General features: G+C 41.2%; 2 protein-coding genes across 4 annotated transcripts in view; both read left to right on the forward strand.

Moving 5' to 3' along the window:
- The window catches only part of ANK3 (ankyrin 3), a 529,049-nt gene that overhangs the window by 491,378 nt on the left and 19,078 nt on the right, over positions 1–18,593 (forward strand). For 2 of the 3 annotated variants that reach the window (XM_087824409.1, XM_016220752.2), the window contains 4 exons: positions 10,207–10,281; positions 13,399–13,530; positions 14,409–14,552; positions 17,121–17,787. In XM_087824409.1, coding sequence (XP_087680535.1) covers positions 10,207–10,281; positions 13,399–13,530; positions 14,409–14,552; positions 17,121–17,787 — 1,018 coding nt within the window. Of the gene's footprint in view, positions 1–10,206; positions 10,282–13,398; positions 13,531–14,408; positions 14,553–17,081; positions 17,788–18,593 lie in introns of all 3 variants that reach the window. The other variant, XM_087824408.1, reaches the window with a different exon arrangement.
- LOC148091535 (ankyrin-3) lies at positions 30–9,642 on the forward strand. The gene is made up of 2 exons (XM_087824221.1): positions 30–126; positions 1,787–9,642. Exons 1-2 carry the CDS (start codon positions 30–32, stop codon positions 9,640–9,642), a joined length of 7,953 nt encoding a protein of 2,650 aa, XP_087680347.1.

Consider the following 18,593-nt stretch of genomic DNA (forward strand, 5'->3'; position numbering starts at 1 on the left):
GAATGTTTGAATTGAAATGTACACTAGGCATGAAAACCTTCACCCCTGTGGGAGTAGCTGCTAATTCAGGGCTGATTGTAGCGATGGCACCAGCGCAGCCTGCAGAGGAGCATGAAGCTGAAGCCGGTGCTCATTTCCCCTTCGCGGTTCACTCTTGTTCTGCGCCAGTGCTTTCTGGGAGAGCGACTACTCCCCTTTGACATGCACGATAGCCCTCGGCAGGCACTGCACATCGCTGTGACCGGCTCGGTTTGTTTGGTAGAGTTGTGGAGGTAGAGAGGACTAAGTGTGTGTGTTTACCTCATTTGTGTGTTTCCTGTCCCATTGCCAGAAGAATGCTGATAGTAAATCCACCTTTGCTAGGCCTGCCTCATGGCTGCTCCAGTGTTTGGAGTATCCATGAGTCCCATGAAGATTCCTGGAAGGCACCAGAATTGGTACCTTTGCCACTGACATATTTATATACAGGAAAATGCTGAATCCCACCATAGATACTTAAATAAGGGGTGTTGAAAATATGAATGTGCTTTTTAGATTTTCCCCGTGATACCTTTTGAGAATTGAAAGTATAATAGATTATGAAAAATATGAGATAAACTGTGTGCTTTTATCCATAATGAAAACACCAGACATGGATATGTAAGAGTATCGTTAATATGCAGTATTATATATTTTCCTAAAATCTCAAAAGGTACCAAGACTTCACATCTCATGGAAAAAGTGTACTCTTCTTTCTCAATGCTCTTGTGAAAGTATTTTTAAAGTTTATATATTGTGCATACTATGGCATAAAAATTGTATTACTTCATTGGCTTGTTTGCCGTGATATATTGCGCATGATAAAAATGTTTTGCTGCTTTGCTTGCTTATGGTAACCATGAACCATATTTTCTGTTTTTTTCCCCCCGTGTGTGTGTGTACACATGCATTTTAAAATCATTTCATATTACATTTTCTTTTTTCATCAAAAGGAATATACTGCATGGAAAAGATAAATGCAAACATTCCTTTTCTTTGTTTTTTCTGTTAAAATTCTGACTCAGAAAATTTCTTGCTCTTATTGGCTTTTTATGGGTGTGAAGCATAACCGAATTGTGCATGGAAGATACAGATTTAAAATCGAGTGGCTTCACAGTTTGCACATCAGTTGCCTGTCACTTAAAAGTTATTTTGGATTCTGCATGAACTAGGCTTGAGTGGTTTTCTAAAAAAGACTTTTAGATATTTAATGTATAGCTACACACATTGATATGGTTCTTAGTAGGTGCAATCTGTATCACCCAAAAGGTTCAAGGCGAGGGAACATCAGAAATTGCTAAAATGAGAGTTATATGGTTGCACAAAACAAACATGAACCTATACAGGCAAAACAGAACGGCTACTGATATTTCAAAGCCAGCACATAAGAAAGTCAATAGGAAGTAAGGGAACAGTTTTCCATTGTGGTTATGTTTTATCATTAATTCTTTCCTCGTGTTTTTTATTTTTCATTGTTGGCCTATTGGGTTGCGACGCGCTTTTTCTGTCTTTCATTTCACATTGCTCTGTTTTTTATTTATTTAGTGTTGTTGGTTTTTTTTACTTTGGATTAGTTATGTCTGCAGACTTTTTTTTTCCCCCTCTTTTGCTTAATTGTTCCTTTTGCCTCTTCCATTCTAAATCATGCAAACAATTGTACTTGCTTTTGTAATATTTCAAAGTTTACTGACCAATTTTTTTCTCTGGTCTCTCTGTTTCTCAACCATTTTCGTTGATTTTTGTGTTTGATTTCATTTTAAAATTTAAGAAACAGTTGAACGGAGTGCAGGAGCAACAAGATCCCTCCCCACCTCTTACTCATACAAGCCATTCTTTTCTACAAGACCATACCAGTCCTGGACAGCAGCTCCGATCACAGTGCCCGGGCCAGCCAAGTCAGGCTTCACTTCCTTATCGAGTTCTTCCTCTAATACGCCATCAGCTTCTCCGTTAAAATCAATTTGGTCCGTTTCGACTCCTTCTCCAATCAAATCCACATTAGGCGCGTCAACTACATCTTCAGTTAAATCCATTAGTGACGTGGCATCTCCCATTAGATCCTTTCGGACAATTTCTTCGCCCATAAAAACAGTGGTGTCACAATCTCCGTACAATATCCAAGTCTCCTCTGGTACCCTGGTTAGAGCTCCCACAGTGGGGGAGGCCTCGCCCTTAAAAGGGCTGGCTTCCAATTCTACGTTTTCCTCGCGAACCTCTCCAGTGACTACAGCAGGGTCTCTTTTGGAGAGATCATCCATTACTATGACACCCCCTGCCTCCCCCAAATCAAACATTAATATGTATTCCTCGAGTTTGCCATTTAAGTCAATTATCACATCAGCAGCGCCGCTAATATCTTCGCCTTTAAAGTCAGTGGTGTCTCCGGCTAAGTCCGCAGTGGATATCATTTCATCAGCTAAAGTTACCGCGGCCTCTTCTCTCTCATCGCCCGTGAAGCAGATGCCTGGACATGCAGAGGTAGCGTTGGTCAATGGATCTATTTCCCCTCTGAAATATCCATCATCTTCAACTTTAATTAATGGATGCAAAGCCACTGCCACGTTACAGGAAAAAATTTCTACGGCTACAAACTCTGTGAGCTCTGTGGTGAACGCAGCCACGGACACAGTTGAGAAAGTGTTTTCTACCACGACGGCAATGCCATTTTCCCCACTCAGGTCCTATGTTTCTTCAGCACCATCAGCTTTTCAGTCTCTAAGAACTCCTTCCGCAAGTGCACTCTATACATCCCTAGGGTCGTCGATATCTGCAACTACCTCATCTGTAACTTCATCAATAATAACAGTGCCAGTATACTCTGTAGTCAATGTTTTGCCCGAACCAGCATTAAAGAAACTCCCAGACTCTAACTCACTTGCAAAATCGGCGGCAGCCTTGCTGTCCCCCATGAAAACATTGACTACGGAGGCACGTCCCCAGCCCCACTTCAGCCGGACTTCCTCTCCAGCTAAGTCATCTTTGTTCCTTGCACCCTCTGCCCTTAAGTTGTCCGCACCATCTTCTCTATCTTCCAGCCAGGAGATACTCAAAGACGTGGCTGAGATGAAAGAGGACCTAATGCGCATGACGGCGATACTGCAAACGGACGTGCCCGAGGAGAAGCCCTTCCAGCCCGACCTCCCCAAGGAGGGGAGGATGGACGACGAAGAACCTTTCAAAATTGTCGAGAAAGTGAAGGAAGACTTAGTGAAAGTTAGCGAAATCCTCAAAAAAGACGTGTGTGTAGATAATAAAGGACCACCCAAATCACCAAAGAGTGACAAAGGACACTCTCCCGAGGACGACTGGATAGAATTTAGTTCGGAAGAAATTCGAGAAGCAAGACAGCAGGCTGCTGCGAGCCACTCTCCAACTCTGCCCGAGAGAGTGCACGTGAAAGCAAAAGCTGCCTCCGAAAAGGATTACAACCTGACCAAGGTCATTGATTACCTGACAAACGATATTGGGAGTAGCTCATTGACAAACTTAAAGTACAAGTTTGAGGATGCAAAGAAGGATGGTGAAGAGAGACAGAAAAGAATTTTAAAACCAGCCATTGCCCTGCAGGACCACAAACTCAAGATGCCTCCGGCCTCCATGAGGCCTTCCACCTCCGAGAAAGAATTGTGTAAAATGGCAGATTCCTTTTTTGGAACAGATACTATTTTAGAGTCGCCAGACGACTTTTCTCAGCACGACCAAGATAAAAGTCCCTTGTCGGACAGTGGCTTTGAAACAAGAAGTGAAAAAACACCCTCGGCCCCGCAAAGCGCCGAAAGCACTGGTCCTAAGCCGCTTTTTCACGAAGTCCCCATCCCTCCTGTCATTACAGAAACGAGGACTGAAGTGGTTCATGTTATCAGGAGCTATGAGCCCTCGGCTGGAGAGGCTCCCCAGCCCCAACTAGAGGAACCCACGTCACCCAAACCGTCACCTACGTTCATGGAATTAGAACCCAAGCCCACCACTTCTAGTATTAAAGACAAAGTTAAAGCGTTTCAAATGAAAGCCAGCAGTGACGACGACGACCACAGTCGAGCTTTGAGCAAAGGCATGCGTGTCAAAGAAGAGACTCACATAACCACAACCACCAGAACGGTGTACCATCCTCCACCAGGCAGCGAAGGCGCCTCGGAGAGAATTGAAGAGACCATGTCAGTCCACGACATCATGAAGGCCTTTCAGTCCGGGCGGGACCCTTCCAAAGAACTGGCAGGTCTGTTTGAACATAAGTCGGCCGTGTCCCCAGATGCTCACAAGTCTGCTGCTGAAACCGCAGCCCAGCACGCAGAGAAGGACAACCAAATGAAACCCAAACTGGAGCGTATAATAGAAGTCCACATCGAAAAAGGTAACCAAGCTGAGCCCACTGAAGTCATTATTAGAGAAACCAAAAAGCATCCAGAGAAGGAAATGTATGTATATCAGAAAGACTTATCCCGGGGAGATGTTAACCTAAAAGATTTTCTGCCAGAAAAACACGATGCTTTTCCTTGTTCAGAGGAACAGGGTCAGCAAGAAGAAGAAGAACTTACTGCTGAAGAGTCCTTGCCTTCTTATCTGGAGTCTTCCAGAGTAAACACTCCTGTGTCCCAAGAAGAAGATAGCCGCCCTAGTTCTGCTCAACTCATATCTGATGACTCTTATAAAACATTGAAGCTTTTGAGTCAACACTCAATAGAATACCATGACGATGAGTTGTCAGAACTAAGAGGGGAGTCTTACAGGTTTGCTGAGAAAATGCTTCTGTCAGAAAAGCTAGATGTGTCTCATTCCGATACTGAGGAATCGGTCACAGACCATGCAGGACCCCCTAGCTCAGAGTTACAGGGGTCTGATAAGCGGTCCAGAGAAAAAGTAGTCACTGCCCCCAAAAGAGAAATCCTCTCCAAAATCTATAAAGATGTGTCCGAAAATGGTGTAGGTAAAGTGTCTAAAGATGAGCATTTTGATAAAGTGACAGTGTTGCACTATTCTGGCGATGTTAGTAGCCCAAAACATGCCATGTGGATGCGCTTTACTGAGGACAGATTAGACAGAGGTAGAGAGAAGTTGATGTATGAAGATAGGGTGGACAGGACTGTGAAGGAAGCTGAAGAAAAACTGACTGAAGTGTCACAGTTTTTTCGTGACAAAACCGAAAAGCTCAATGATGAACTGCAGTCCCCAGAGAAAAAGGCACGCCCTAGAAACGGCAAAGAATACTCTTCTCAAAGCTCTACCAGTAGCAGCCCTGAGAAAGCACTGCTGACGGAACTGTTGGCCTCCAACGATGAGTGGGTTAAGGCAAGGCAGCATGGCCGTGACGGACAGGGCCTCCCCAGAGCCGGTGACAGGAAAGCATCCAGTCTGCCCAGCAGCCCGGAGAAGAAGGCTCTTTCCCAACAGACCGAGGATGGCAAGTCCAGCGAGGAAGCCAAGGGAAGTGTTTCACAGAGCAGAGCACCAGAAGGGCCCCAGTCTGGCTTTCAGCTCAAACAATCCAAACTCAGTTCCATTAGATTAAAATTTGAACAAGGCACACAGGCCAAAAGTAAGGACATGTCTCAAGAGGACAAAAAGCCAGATGGCCAGTCCAGAATCCCAGTTAAAAAAATCCAGGAGAGCAAGCTTCCTGTCTACCAAGTTTTCGCTAGAGAAAAACAGCAGAGGGCCATAGACCTCTCAGATGAAAGTGTACCTGTCCAAAAAGATTTTATGGTATTAAAAGCTAAAGATGAGCAAAGCAATGAAATTGTTGTAAATGATTCTGGCTCTGATGATGTGAAAAAGCAGAGAACTGAGATGTCAAGTAAAGCAATGCCTGATTATTTTTCTGAGCAGCAGGCTAAAGACTTGGCATGTCATGGCACCTCAGATTTAGCAACTAAGGGACCATGGGACAAAAAGGTCTTTAGAACATGGGAAAGTTCTGGAGCCGCTAACAATAAGTCGCGGAAAGAAAAGCTTTCGCATGTACTTGTTCATGATGTAAGAGAGAATCACGTTGGTCACCCTGAGAGTAAAATTGTTGATCAAAGGAGTGAATTTTTGTCTGTGACTGAGAGAGAACACAAATTGTTAACAAATGGCTCTCTCTCAGAAATTAAGGAAATGACTGTAAAATCTCCCTCCAAAAAAGTCTTATACAGGGAATATGTTGTGAAAGAAGGGGACCGTCCCGGTGGAGCTCCGGATCAACCTCCCAGGAGAAGCGAGAGCTCGGCGGTGTCGCACATCCCGGTCAGAGTGACCGAGGAGAGGAGGACCCCGTCTTCTAGTATCCCCGATGGTTTTGGCGATCAGTCGCCGCGTCCAAAGCACGAACTATCACCAAAGTCACCCCAGTCGAGTCTCAGTAAAGAGACGGCTGAAACACAGTGCTTTAATTCTCTAGAAGACGAAAAATTTACCTATTCAGAAATCAGCAAAGTTTCCAAACATCAGAGTTATGTGGGCTTATGCCCGCCTCTCGATGAAACTGAAACCTCCCCCACCAAGTCTCCCGATTCTTTAGACTTTAGCCCCGGGAAGGAATCTCCCTCTAGCGAAGGGTTCGACCACAGCCCCATGGATGGGGTGGAAAGAGTTGCGCCACTAGCCCAGACAGAGGGAGGGAAGGAGATAAAAACGCTCCCTGTGTATGTCAGTTTCGTACAGGTGGGGAAGCAATATGAAAAGGAGATACAGCAGGGAAGTGTAAAAAAAATCATTAGCCAGGAATGTAAGACAGTGCAAGAGACCAGGGGGACCTTTTATACGACTAGACAGCAAAAGCAGCCTCCTTCTCCCCAAGGTAGCCCAGAAGATGACACTCTAGAGCAAGTGTCCTTTCTAGACAGCTCTGGGAAAAGCCCTTTAACCCCAGAAACACCCAGTTCAGAGGAAGTGAGTTATGAGTTTACGTCTAAGACACCAGACTCGCTCATAGCTTATATACCAGGTAAACCCAGCCCAATTCCCGAGGTTTCCGAGGAATCTGAGGAGGAAGAGCAGGGCAGGTCGTCGTCCTTAAAGCAGACTACGGTGGAGGAGATAGTAGGCGCCCACGAAACGCCCAAGAGCGCGAGCAAAGACTCTAACCAAAGACCCAAAACTAACAGAGTTGCCTATATCGAGTTTCCCCCTCCTCCGCCGCTGGATGCAGACCAGATGGAGTCGGATAAGAATCACTACCTGCCTGAAAGAGAGGTCGGCATGATTGAAGTCAGTCTGCAGGATGAGCGTGACAAGTACCAGCTGGCCGAGCCGGTCATCAGAGTGCAGCCACCTTCACCAGTTCCTCCTGGGGCAGACGTCAGTGATTCGAGCGATGACGAATCCATTTATCAGCCAGTTCCAGTTAAAAAATACACCTTCAAGTTAAAGGAAGCAGACAGTGAGCAGAAAGAAATGGCAAAATGCAAAGCTTCTGCTGAAAAGGCTTCCAGCCAGAAAGAATCAGAAACTAACGGATCTGGAAAAGATAATGAATTTGGCCTTGATTCGCCTCAGAATGAAACTGCCCAGAACGGGAACAATGACCAGTCCATCACAGAGTGTTCCATTGCTACCACGGCAGAGTTTTCCCATGATACAGATGCCACAGAGATTGACTCTCTCGATGGCTACGACCTGCAAGACGAAGATGACGGCTTGACGGAGAGCGATTCTAAACTCCCAAGTCAGACAGTGGAAATTAAAAAAGACATCTGGAACACAGAGGGCATCCTCAAGCCAGCCGATCGCTCCTTTAGCCAAAGTAAACTTGAAGTCATCGAGGAGGAGGGAAGGGTGGGACCGGATGAAGATAAGCCACCTTCTAAATGCTCTTCATCGGAAAAGACTCCTGATAAGACTGATCAGAAGTCAGGGGCCCAGTTTTTCACCCTAGAAGGCAGGCACCCTGACAGATCGGTATTCCCGGATACTTATTTCAGTTACAAAGTAGATGAAGAATTTGCCACTCCTTTTAAAACGGTAGCTACCAAAGGTCTAGATTTCGACCCTTGGTCTAATAACCGAGGGGATGATGATGTTTTTGACAGTAAATCAAGGGAAGATGAAAGTAAGCCCTTTGGCCTGGCTGCGGAAGACCGCTCTCCAGCAACAACCCCCGATACAACGCCAGCCAGGACGCCAACCGATGAAAGTACCCCAACTAGTGAGCCTAACCCCTTCCCATTTCATGAAGGAAAAATGTTTGAGATGACTCGCAGTGGTGCAATTGACATGAGCAAGAGGGATTTTGTTGAAGAGAGGCTCCAATTTTTCCAGATTGGTGAGCATACTTCTGAAGGGAAGTCAGGGGACCAGGGGGAAGGGGATGAAAGTATGGTCACTGCCACCCCACAGCCACAGTCAGGGGACACCACTGTAGAAACCAATCTAGAGAGAAATGTAGAGGCACCTGCGGTCGAACCTAACCCCCGCATCCCGACCAGCGGAGAGTGTCAGGAAGGCACATCCAGTAGTGGCTCCCTGGAGAAGTCAGCAGCAGCCACTCACGCCTTGAAAGTTGACCCCAAGTTGCGCACGCCTATAAAAATGGGAATTTCTGCGTCCACCATGACCATGAAGAAAGAAGGCCCTGGAGAAGTCACAGATAAGATAGACACTGCGATGACCAGTGGTCAGGGATTAGAGAATGAAACTATAACAGTGGTTTCAAATTCAGCCGATAGCCATGTGGGCGCTAGGCCCCAAGAGAAACATGATTTTCAAAAAGATAACTTTAATAACAACAACAATTTGGATTCTTCCACTATCCAGACAGATCACATGACAAGTAATGTAGTTCTGACAGAACATTCTGCACCCACTTGTACCACAGAGAAAGCTAATCCAGTGAAAAGCTCATCAGGAAAAAAGACAGGGGTGCTGCAGGGACACTGTGTAAGAGATAAGCAGAAAGTTCTCGGAGTGCAGCAAAAGACAAAGGAATCGCTAGGGATTAGGCGAAAATCCAAACTTCCCATAAAGGCCACTTCATCCAAAGATATCTTCCCACCAGATCATATGCCAAACATGAAAGCGAGTAAAGTGAAGCAGGTTAGTGAATCTGGGAAAACCAGAACCCTTCCCTCTTCTTCATGTGTAGACGTGAAGTCCAGAATTCCAGTCAAAAACACACGCAGGGATCACACAGTGTCAGTTAGAAAAGCGTGCACCCCACCAAAGCAAGGGCAGCCAGAGAAAGACAAGGCCAAACAACTTCCCTCCAAGCTACCAGTAAAGGTAAGATCCACCTGTGTCACCACCACCAGTGCCGCCACCGCCACCACCACCACCACCACCACCACAGTTAAAGTCAGGAAAAGTCAGCTTAAGGAAGTGTGCAAACATTCCATTGAATATTTTAAGGGCATTAGTGGTGAGACCTTAAAGCTTGTGGACCGCCTCTCTGAAGAAGAAAAAAAGATGCAGTGTGAGTTGTCCGATGAGGAAGACAGTGCCTCGAGAAACACGTCGTCCGAGAGCTCCCGGGGTGGCCAGCCTTCAGTTACCACGAAGTCCGCTAGAGATAAGAAAACAGAGGCAGCGCCTTTAAAATCAAAGAGGGAAAAGGCCGGCAGTGAGCAAAGGAGCAGTAGGAGGACTGGTGAGAACGAAGGCAGTCAGGTTTCTCGAGCGCGCTCTTGCTCACCCCCTGGAGAACCAGCATAGTTTGTAAACACTTTCCAACTCGTAGAGCCTAGTGCATGAACTGTTGTGATTGCCTGTGGAGTGACTTAACCGTAGTTTCTCATTCTGTCATTGTCATCTGTATGTGCTGTCTCTATACGCCTCTTCCTTCCTTTTAACCAAACTACGCCGTAGACAGCTAGGGAAGCATGCTGAAGATATCGGTGTCATTCACGATGAGCAACTATTTTTTTTTTTTAATGTGCTAATGGATATGATTCTGTCAAAGTAAAAGCGCAGATGTTGAAATCCCATCATGGTGTTTCCACCAACCCAACACTTCTGTAACTGTTGTAAAGTAGCTAGCTCGTCAGCATGTTCAGTTCCATTACATTGAGCATCCATGTAGTCTGACATTTGGCCTGATGCAGGTGAAAATCAAGTGAGTCATGTGCAAAGAGAAGTGTTCATGTAGGTGATTAGGACACATCTAAGTGTACAGTGTTAGCATTAGTCTCTCTGTAAAATCTGAGTACTGCTAAAAGCAATTTTCCAGTGTCCTGTTTTTCTTGATGATTATTTTAATTAAGAAATTGTAAATCGTAGGTCCACAGAGTCCATGTGAACGGACAGATATCAGGATGGCAATAGTAGCTGATCACCTGGGACTTAGTTGGACAGGTAAGTGTGTATACTCCCAAATGAAGCAAATAGCCCCTTCATTTCTTTGTCTTGATTCAAAAGCGTTTCAATGTAAAAAACAAACAAAACACACACAAAATCAACAACCAACAAGCAGTGAGTAAAAAATGTTATCACCCATAATTCTACTTACCCAGAGATAATTACTGATAGCACTTGTGTACTGGTTTTTGAGGCTTTTTCTATGCATATTCACTGAATAGAAATTTAAATTTTATTTTACCTTGAATTTAAGCACCTTCTTCACAATGCCATTTCTGATAATATAGGATAACTTTTTATCTAAGGAAATTTATTTTGTGGCATAAAAGAACATAGCTAAGGCCTCTGACTTTTAAGTAATTCAAAAATTTTAGACGTGGTTTATGCCCTTAGAGCAGCTCTCTTAGGCAACAGTTCAATTAATCCATGCCTAGGTTTAACAAATTTTCATCATTTATGAGTCATCCTCATAATTTTTATTATATATACATATTATCTATGTTTATTTAGCTGATAGTTTTAAGTGGGCTCAGTTTTATGCTCAAATATTTATTTCAAAGGAAATCGTATATCACTTTGATCATGTAAAATAAGGATCATTTTCAATAATTATATAAGCAAGAAAACAAAGGAATAGTAAGTTTAAATTTTGAATTAAAAATTTTAAAAATAGGATACACAAATAAATCTATCCAGTTTACAAAAGTAGTTAGGGTCTGTGAAATGAATGAAACTGTTTATGATCAGTATGTAGAAAAGGAATATTTGGCTTGATTTTTCTTTATTAAAGATGAAGGTAAGGTTCTGTGTCAATTGGATAGTCTTTCTTTGGAGTTTTGATAGTAATTGGGCCTCCAAAATGCTATCTCACACAAATCAGAGAAATTTTAAGTTTTGTAGGTTGCGTGTATTTTTTTTTAATGCACAGCCATAAAAACAATAGTTTGAAAATGTCAATTATTGTCATATCAGTGACATACATTCTAGACTCAAGGAAACAGTTATCTATACTGTTAGAAGAGAGAACATGAAACTAGATTATGACAAACAAGGTCATCTAAATATTTTTCCTCTGACTGCCATAAGTCCCTCCCCCTTACATAGAAAACTCTCCTCCTTCCACCCAGTCCTTGCTCTGACATACTGTTCATATCCAGGAGCCTAGTGGAGCTGTGAAGAGACAGATGGTCTGCGTAATCCCCTGCAGGTTTTTGAGAGTTAATAACAATTCGTATTTTATGTTAATTTGCTAACATAATTTGCTAATATAAAATTTAAAATAATATTTCTATTTTACCATAGGAGTTGTAATCTGAAAATATACTGGAGCCAATGTTGATTTTGCAGTGTTATGCCTATAACTATTAGATTTTCCATAAGCAAATCTGGTTCTCTGTTTGTCAGAGTAAATCTTTGGAGAAGATGTGACAAGAATAGCCCAGACATAAAGCCATAAAATGGTAAAATTCTTAGCAACAGTGTGTCTTTGCTCTCATCAACTCTCTAAACAAACAATACAGTTTGGATATGAGAACTTGTTGGGCAGTAAATAGGTTGTGTCTCTTAAAACACAGAGAGATGAAGAACAGCTTTAACTTTTTAAATTCAAATTTCTATATGCTCAAATGAAGATTACTAGAAAAATTAGCATTTAGAAGAACAAAATTTAAATATGTCCCTCAGAACCACCATTAAGTAATCTTAATGTACTTTGTTTTTTTATGAAAAGCTTTTTAAAATGTTATATACACTATGCAATTTTCTGGGTTTTTATTTGAAATTATGTAATTTCTACAAAATAACAACCAATAGACATACTTTTTACAATGATGCTCTAATTTTGGGTCACTAGTGAGTCATGAAATCAATTCACGCTTTGGTTTTGTTTTTAAATGGAATAGAATGGCAAAGAAGATGTCTGTGTATTATATGTATTAGGCTAGTTTTGCTCCATAAAGATCTGGTTTCATTTATATCAACACCATGATATGCAATGCATTTCTTGCAAGGCTCGTGATCAAAACAGTTTGCACGCCACTGCATTACATTAATTAACTCTCCTTCTGTTCAACACCTGCATTGTTTTCAGTTTTTCAGTAGTACAAGCCTGCAATGAACATTCATATATATAAATCATTGCGTACAACCCTATGTATTGTCAGGATAGATTTCTAGAAGTAAAATCACTTCGTCAAGGACATGCTGAATGCATCTTGCCAAAGTGCCGAAATACGATGGTCTAACCTCTATGCTATACACCTGAAACCAATACAAAATAATACTGATGTAAAATATATATATACTTTTGATCGAATAAAAAATAGCCAATATTTTAAAAATATTTCTTAAGCAGGATAGAATTTTGACCAACTCCTTTTCCATGGAAGGATATTTTTCCCATTCTTACTTTTTATAATTATTTAAGATACTACATACCTGATACATTTAATTGTACAAAAAATCTTCTCATCTTTGACTCCATTTCCCTCTGCCAAGGCAGCCACTACTACTCATATGTATCTTTCCAAAGACACACTCTTCAGGAGCAAGACTGAGTATTTACATCTAGATAAACAGAGCCATCTCCCTTTTATTTTTTACACAAGTGGCAGCATATCATAGACAGTGACCTGGAGTCATCACTTAGCCTCCAAAGTGGAGTTCATGCAACTTGAAGGCATTTAGAGTAGAATAAGTGAGTAGAAGATGTGCTTCGTGAAGACGGCCTAGGGAAAAACACCAGCATCTCCTATGCCATATACTTATGAACTGTGTGTCTCTACATATCTTGGATGAAGTTTGCTCAAGTTGAAATAATAATTTGGCTGAATTAAGAGTCAAGCAATATTTTCTTTGTACAGATCAATAATCTATATAATCTTTAAATGGAATCTAATTGTAACTAAGTAAAAGTTAAGTCACAGCCTGTGTATAATCACTACTTCTTTGAAATTCGGTATATAAAGATTATTGCCCAAGGTTGTACTTAGATTTTACTGTAAAATTCCTTTCCTTTTTTTTTTTTTTGTCTGTTGCAGTTGAGCATTACTTTTATAAAATATGTGTGATAAAAGTAGAATACGAAATCTTAGTAACTCTTTTTCTTTTCTACAGAACTGGCAAGGGAACTGAATTTTTCAGTGGATGAAATCAATCAAATACGTGTGGAAAATCCAAATTCTTTAATTTCTCAAAGCTTCATGTTATTAAAAAAATGGGTTACCAGAGACGGAAAAAATGCTACAAGTATGCTGAAATTATATTACTTTAACTTTCAAAACTGCATATGTCCAGTATTTTCAATAAGCCTACTGTTAATAAAATCAGAGTAATCATAAAGTAATAGCAAGTCTTTTGAAATTATATTTGTTTAATTTAGTGCAAATAGTCTAACCTATCTTTAGGAAGCTTTCAGAAAGCAAAGGCTAGGGAATTTTTTGCATTTTTGTGTGTAGTTCTCTCTGCAACCATCAGAAGTGAACATTTAAATCTAGCTTCTAAATCACAGAGTGGTACGCAAACACTCTGAAGTTACTGCTGTGGTCAGAGATGGACGTGCAGGGAGGTAGAGAGAGAGAAATAGGAACAAATTAGGGGATCAAATCATTTTATTCAGTTTGGTTTGTGGTGACAGAATTCTCTCTGTTGTTGGGTTTTGTTTTGTCGTGGGTGGCATTGGGGGTGGGATGCTGTGACCAGTGCCAACCCACAACAATGTGAAATAAGTTATTGTGGGGTTGCCTGGGTCAGCCTGACCTTAGTCAGTCTTTAAATTGCTAAGCATCAAATATGAGGGGAACCTATTTTGACAGTCTAAAAGGGGAGGAGGTGTTGAAAATTTTATTAGATCTCCTTATAACTAAAAGGAGTTCAGTTTAGCTATTTTAAGGCTCATCTGCTTTGCATCTTACAATGAAATGAACGTTGCTGTCACCAAACAGCTTTATAGGGTGATTCTTAAGGCCCTTGCCTGTCTTCCCTGTAGTGGCAGGTTTTTGGAGCTGCTGTAAGGAAGAGCTAAAATGCCAGCAGGGTCGCAAAAGCCATGCCTTTGTGTGGATATTGTGATGACAGGAAGAAAATCATTTCATTGGATTTTCAACCTTTCTTTTCTCCTTTTTCAGCGGATGCCTTAACTTCGGTCTTGACAAAAATTAATCGAATAGATATAGTAACTCTGCTAGAAGGACCAATATTTGATTATGGAAATATTTCAGGCACCAGAAGTTTTGCAGATGAGAACAATGTTTTCCATGACCCTGTTGATGGTAATTGAGTTCTGTTTTCATATTTATTTAATAATTTGATAAAATGTGAAAGTGTAGTAAAACAAGGCAGTCAGTTAAAACCAACTAAATGGTGATTTGCTTGACTTAATTTCTCATTTTCACAGCATTTTCTCTGCCATAGTCTGCAAATATATACTCAGATAGACCAAATGATAAATGTCTGTTATGTAGAACATAAATAATGAGGTGTGAAAGCATAAGTTATCTGAAAGAATCCTATTTCAAATATAATTTTATGTGACCGAATGGGAAAAATTTATTATCTAGAGAATGCCTTGCTTTTGTCATTGTTACATTAACCTTAAAAGCTAGTGAACTAGTTTGTTTATGTGTAGATAAAACCAAATTGTGAGCTGTTATACCAAGTAAGTAAAGTATTGGGTCAAGTTTAAGCATGTAGTATACAAATTGTTAAGTAAAATGCTGAATTACTGTTTCAGGACCAAGTATTTAAGCATGTACTGAAAACATCTAATGTATCACTCAAAAAAGTGTTTTAGTTGTTTAGCATTATTTTAACTTCGTGTGCTATTTGTTGTTTGAAAAAACCCTACTTGATCTATAATTTATAAAAGGCAGCATAATTTCTAATTAATAAGCATAGATCTCTAGTAACATAATTCCTCTTTTACATTAGCTCAATTTATATAATATTGTAATCTTTCCTTCATTATGTAAGCTTGGGCTTTTTTCATCAAAGTATTAAGAAAAGTACAAGTATCATATTTTTTTAAGACGCTAGTCTTCCTTCAGAAATGGAATTTATTCCTATAATGAATTTTGACTAAAAAATGTCAAATGATGGTGCAGAGGCAAAAAGAACTAGGGATATTTTTCCACTATTCCAAGTTTATAAAAATATGGTAATTCTTTTTCCAGTTTTAAACTGGCAAAGTTAGAACAACAAGAATCAATAACTTCTGATTCTGCATATTATGTGACGGAAGACCTCAAAGTCGACAGAAAATTTAAAGCACACCTTGTTATCCACATAACATACACACGATGGGTAAAAATGGCAAAAGTGGTTTCTTTTAAGTTTATAAACAACATAGAGCCTTGGGGGAAAACTCTCTTCAAGGCCTTATCTTATTTGTGAAACCATATATTGGTAACCAAACTCTTTTTGCACTAAAGACACACCACCGTTATATCAAATTATGAATTATCGCCAAGTTATAGTTTATAGAATCTTTTAATATTCTTTATTGGGGGAAAATTTTAAGCACAGTAGCTCTAATAAACAAGATCACCAGAAAAAATGGCAGTAGTCAATGGAATAGAAAGCTGCATTTAATTTTAACATTTTAAAATCAGAATGTTAGATAAATTCACAGGGGCTTTTTGTTGCTACATCTTCATTTTTTATATTCCTTATTTTAAAAATTCTTAGGGAAATTTGGGAATATGTATAGGAAATAATTTCACTTGTGCAGATGATAAACTTCAGCTAATCTTAGCCAGCTTTTCAGCAAGATTCTGGTTTACAGGAGATTGCAATAGGAAAATGTTCTTACCTATAGTGATCTGAATTCACAATAAAAGTTAAGTTGGTATTTATCTAATGGACTGATGGAAAAGTTAGGCATTAGTTTTGTAGACTAATAATTCAGAAAATGGGCTGGGTTGCCTTTTTTTTCCTGTCTCTCCTCTTGGTTGAAATTCTTTAAACTTCCTTTCCTCACCATGACCAGACTGGTGTTGACTTCTCTCTCTGCTCAAGGAGAAAAATACTCCCTTAGTCCCTGCAGCACAGTTTAAAACATGACACCTGCTCCCTCCGTCCCCTTTGTGTCACCTGGGAAATAAACCTCCGTGTTTCATAGCCTTGTGAATATTCAGCCCTCTGCGAATGGTTTTCCTCCTGTCTCTGTTGTGTGTCATTTCTTTTTTCTCTTCATTCGATTCATGGTCCTGAGTGGACCCCTCTCACCAAGTTTACCAAAACGTCCATGTAGCGCACAGCCCTTTCATCTGACACATTATGACACTTGAAGATTACATGGAGTCTTTTCGCCTTTATCTGCTTTTTAAATCGCCCCCCCCTCAGTGCTACTGCTCCAAAATCTAATAATCGTTTCTTTCCAAAGATTAAATTCATTTTTCTTTGCTGTTAATTTCACGCGAAATAAGTAAAAATTAAGAGTCAGGTAGAATTGCTCGTATGCACTGTTCTTAAAATAAGTTATAAGTAATTATAAAAATTGATTTCTTGTGGCTTGCCGTATTTAGTCCACAATATGGATTTTCTGTGCCAAAAGTTGAAAGATGATAAATCTGGCCATGGAAGAAATGTATCTTATATCAAATAACTTTATATTGGATTAAATTAGTCTATATTTAAGTTATTGTATTAGAATTACCAAACCTGATCATCTATAAATTAATATTCTATTTTATTATAGTTTGCACTCGTCTTTTATTTTGCTGTGTTACATTTAACGGAACTAAAGCAATACATTTACGCGTCTGTAACTCATCGCATTTTCATACCTGTTATAATTTCAGTCATTCCGTCCAGTCAGTCCGATGTGCTGTCTTCCCCAGGTTACCCTTCCCTTCAAGCGGAGCTGGAAACCCCCACAGGGTTGCACTACCCGCCGCCCACCCCCTTCCAGCAGGACGATTACTTTAGCGACAGCTCTAGCCTAGAGTCCCCCTTTAGGACCCCCAGTAGGCTGAGTGACGGGCTCGCGCCCCCCCGGGGACACGCAGAGCTCTCGGCAGCCGGGCCTCCGGTCGTGGCTGCAGAAGACACCTCCCTAGAAGACAGCAGACTCGAGGACGCGGGGCCTGTCGCAGAAGCGCCCGAAGCGGCCGGTAGAGGCGGGAGCCAGGTGGCGAGTGTGTGTCCCAGTGAGTACCCGCAGCAGCCTGGACGCGTGCCCCGGGCCCCGAAAGATGCCCCGCCAGCGGAGCCACTGAAACAGGCTAGGGAGATGAGAGTAAGCTCTGAGCAGCAGGAGGAACCAACCCCTGGTCCTGATGAGGAGGTGACAGAAGAACAGCTCCGATGTCTCTTTGAGGACATTCAGCTTGAGGAAGGAGTGTCCGAGGAGATGACGGAGGAGAAAGTGCAGGCCATTCTTAAGCGCGTGCGGCAGGCGGAACTGGCAATGTCTTCAATTGCAGGTTGGCAGAGCGAGGCGGGCGGCGGCCCCGACGGCCCGGCCCGGCGAGTCCCGGGGGCGCTGCTGGACCGGCTGGACGACAGGTACGCGGCCGCGGGGGACCGATCGGGTCGCATGTTAACAGTCCCTTTCAAACAGGCGCTTTTCCGCACGGCCATCCCACTGTGGGGATAGTGCATGCTCCAAAGGTTGGGTAATCCTGCTAATCTGGAGAGGGAAAGTTACATTAAGCTCAGATAGAATTCTTCAGACTATTGGCAGCCTGAAGTGAACTGCGAAAAGTTTTACATACATGCCAAAGATTTATGTATTTTTTTACTTCAGAAGACCACTCTTTTCTAGTTTAGTACTTGTATTATTTTCACATACCCAGTAATTAATGCTCATTCAGAATAATGTAATCGATAAAATTCCAAGTCTCTTAAAGAAATATAAACATTTCTATTATTTCCTGACTGCAAACATAAGCATATGCTTATTATACAAATTTTAAAAATACAGATTTTTAAAAGATCAGTGCAATCCCACAATCTAGCAATAACCACCATTAAAATTTCGGTGGATTTCTTTCACGTACATTTTTTTAAATGTCTTAACGTAGAAAATGCGAAGAAGGAAAAAGAAAAGTCATTTGCCTTCCTACCATACTAAGAAAAACACATTTTATATAATATCCTTTTTTCTACATGAGTGTTTTGCAATATAGTATATGTAATTCTTTATCCCAAATAATATTGCCATGATAGAAATTTGCTTGTACCCAATATAATTGCCTAATTATTAATCTGGTTCTTTTTATAGTGGCCTTACTCTAGAAAGGGGGGAGCTTAATGTCCTACAGACATTGTTTCAAATTTCACCATCATTAGATTTGCACTTTGTGACTTTG

Source organism: Miniopterus natalensis, chromosome 14, assembly GCF_054644295.1.
Source record: "Miniopterus natalensis isolate mMinNat1 chromosome 14, mMinNat1.hap1, whole genome shotgun sequence".
Classification (NCBI taxonomy): domain Eukaryota; kingdom Metazoa; phylum Chordata; class Mammalia; order Chiroptera; family Miniopteridae; genus Miniopterus; species Miniopterus natalensis.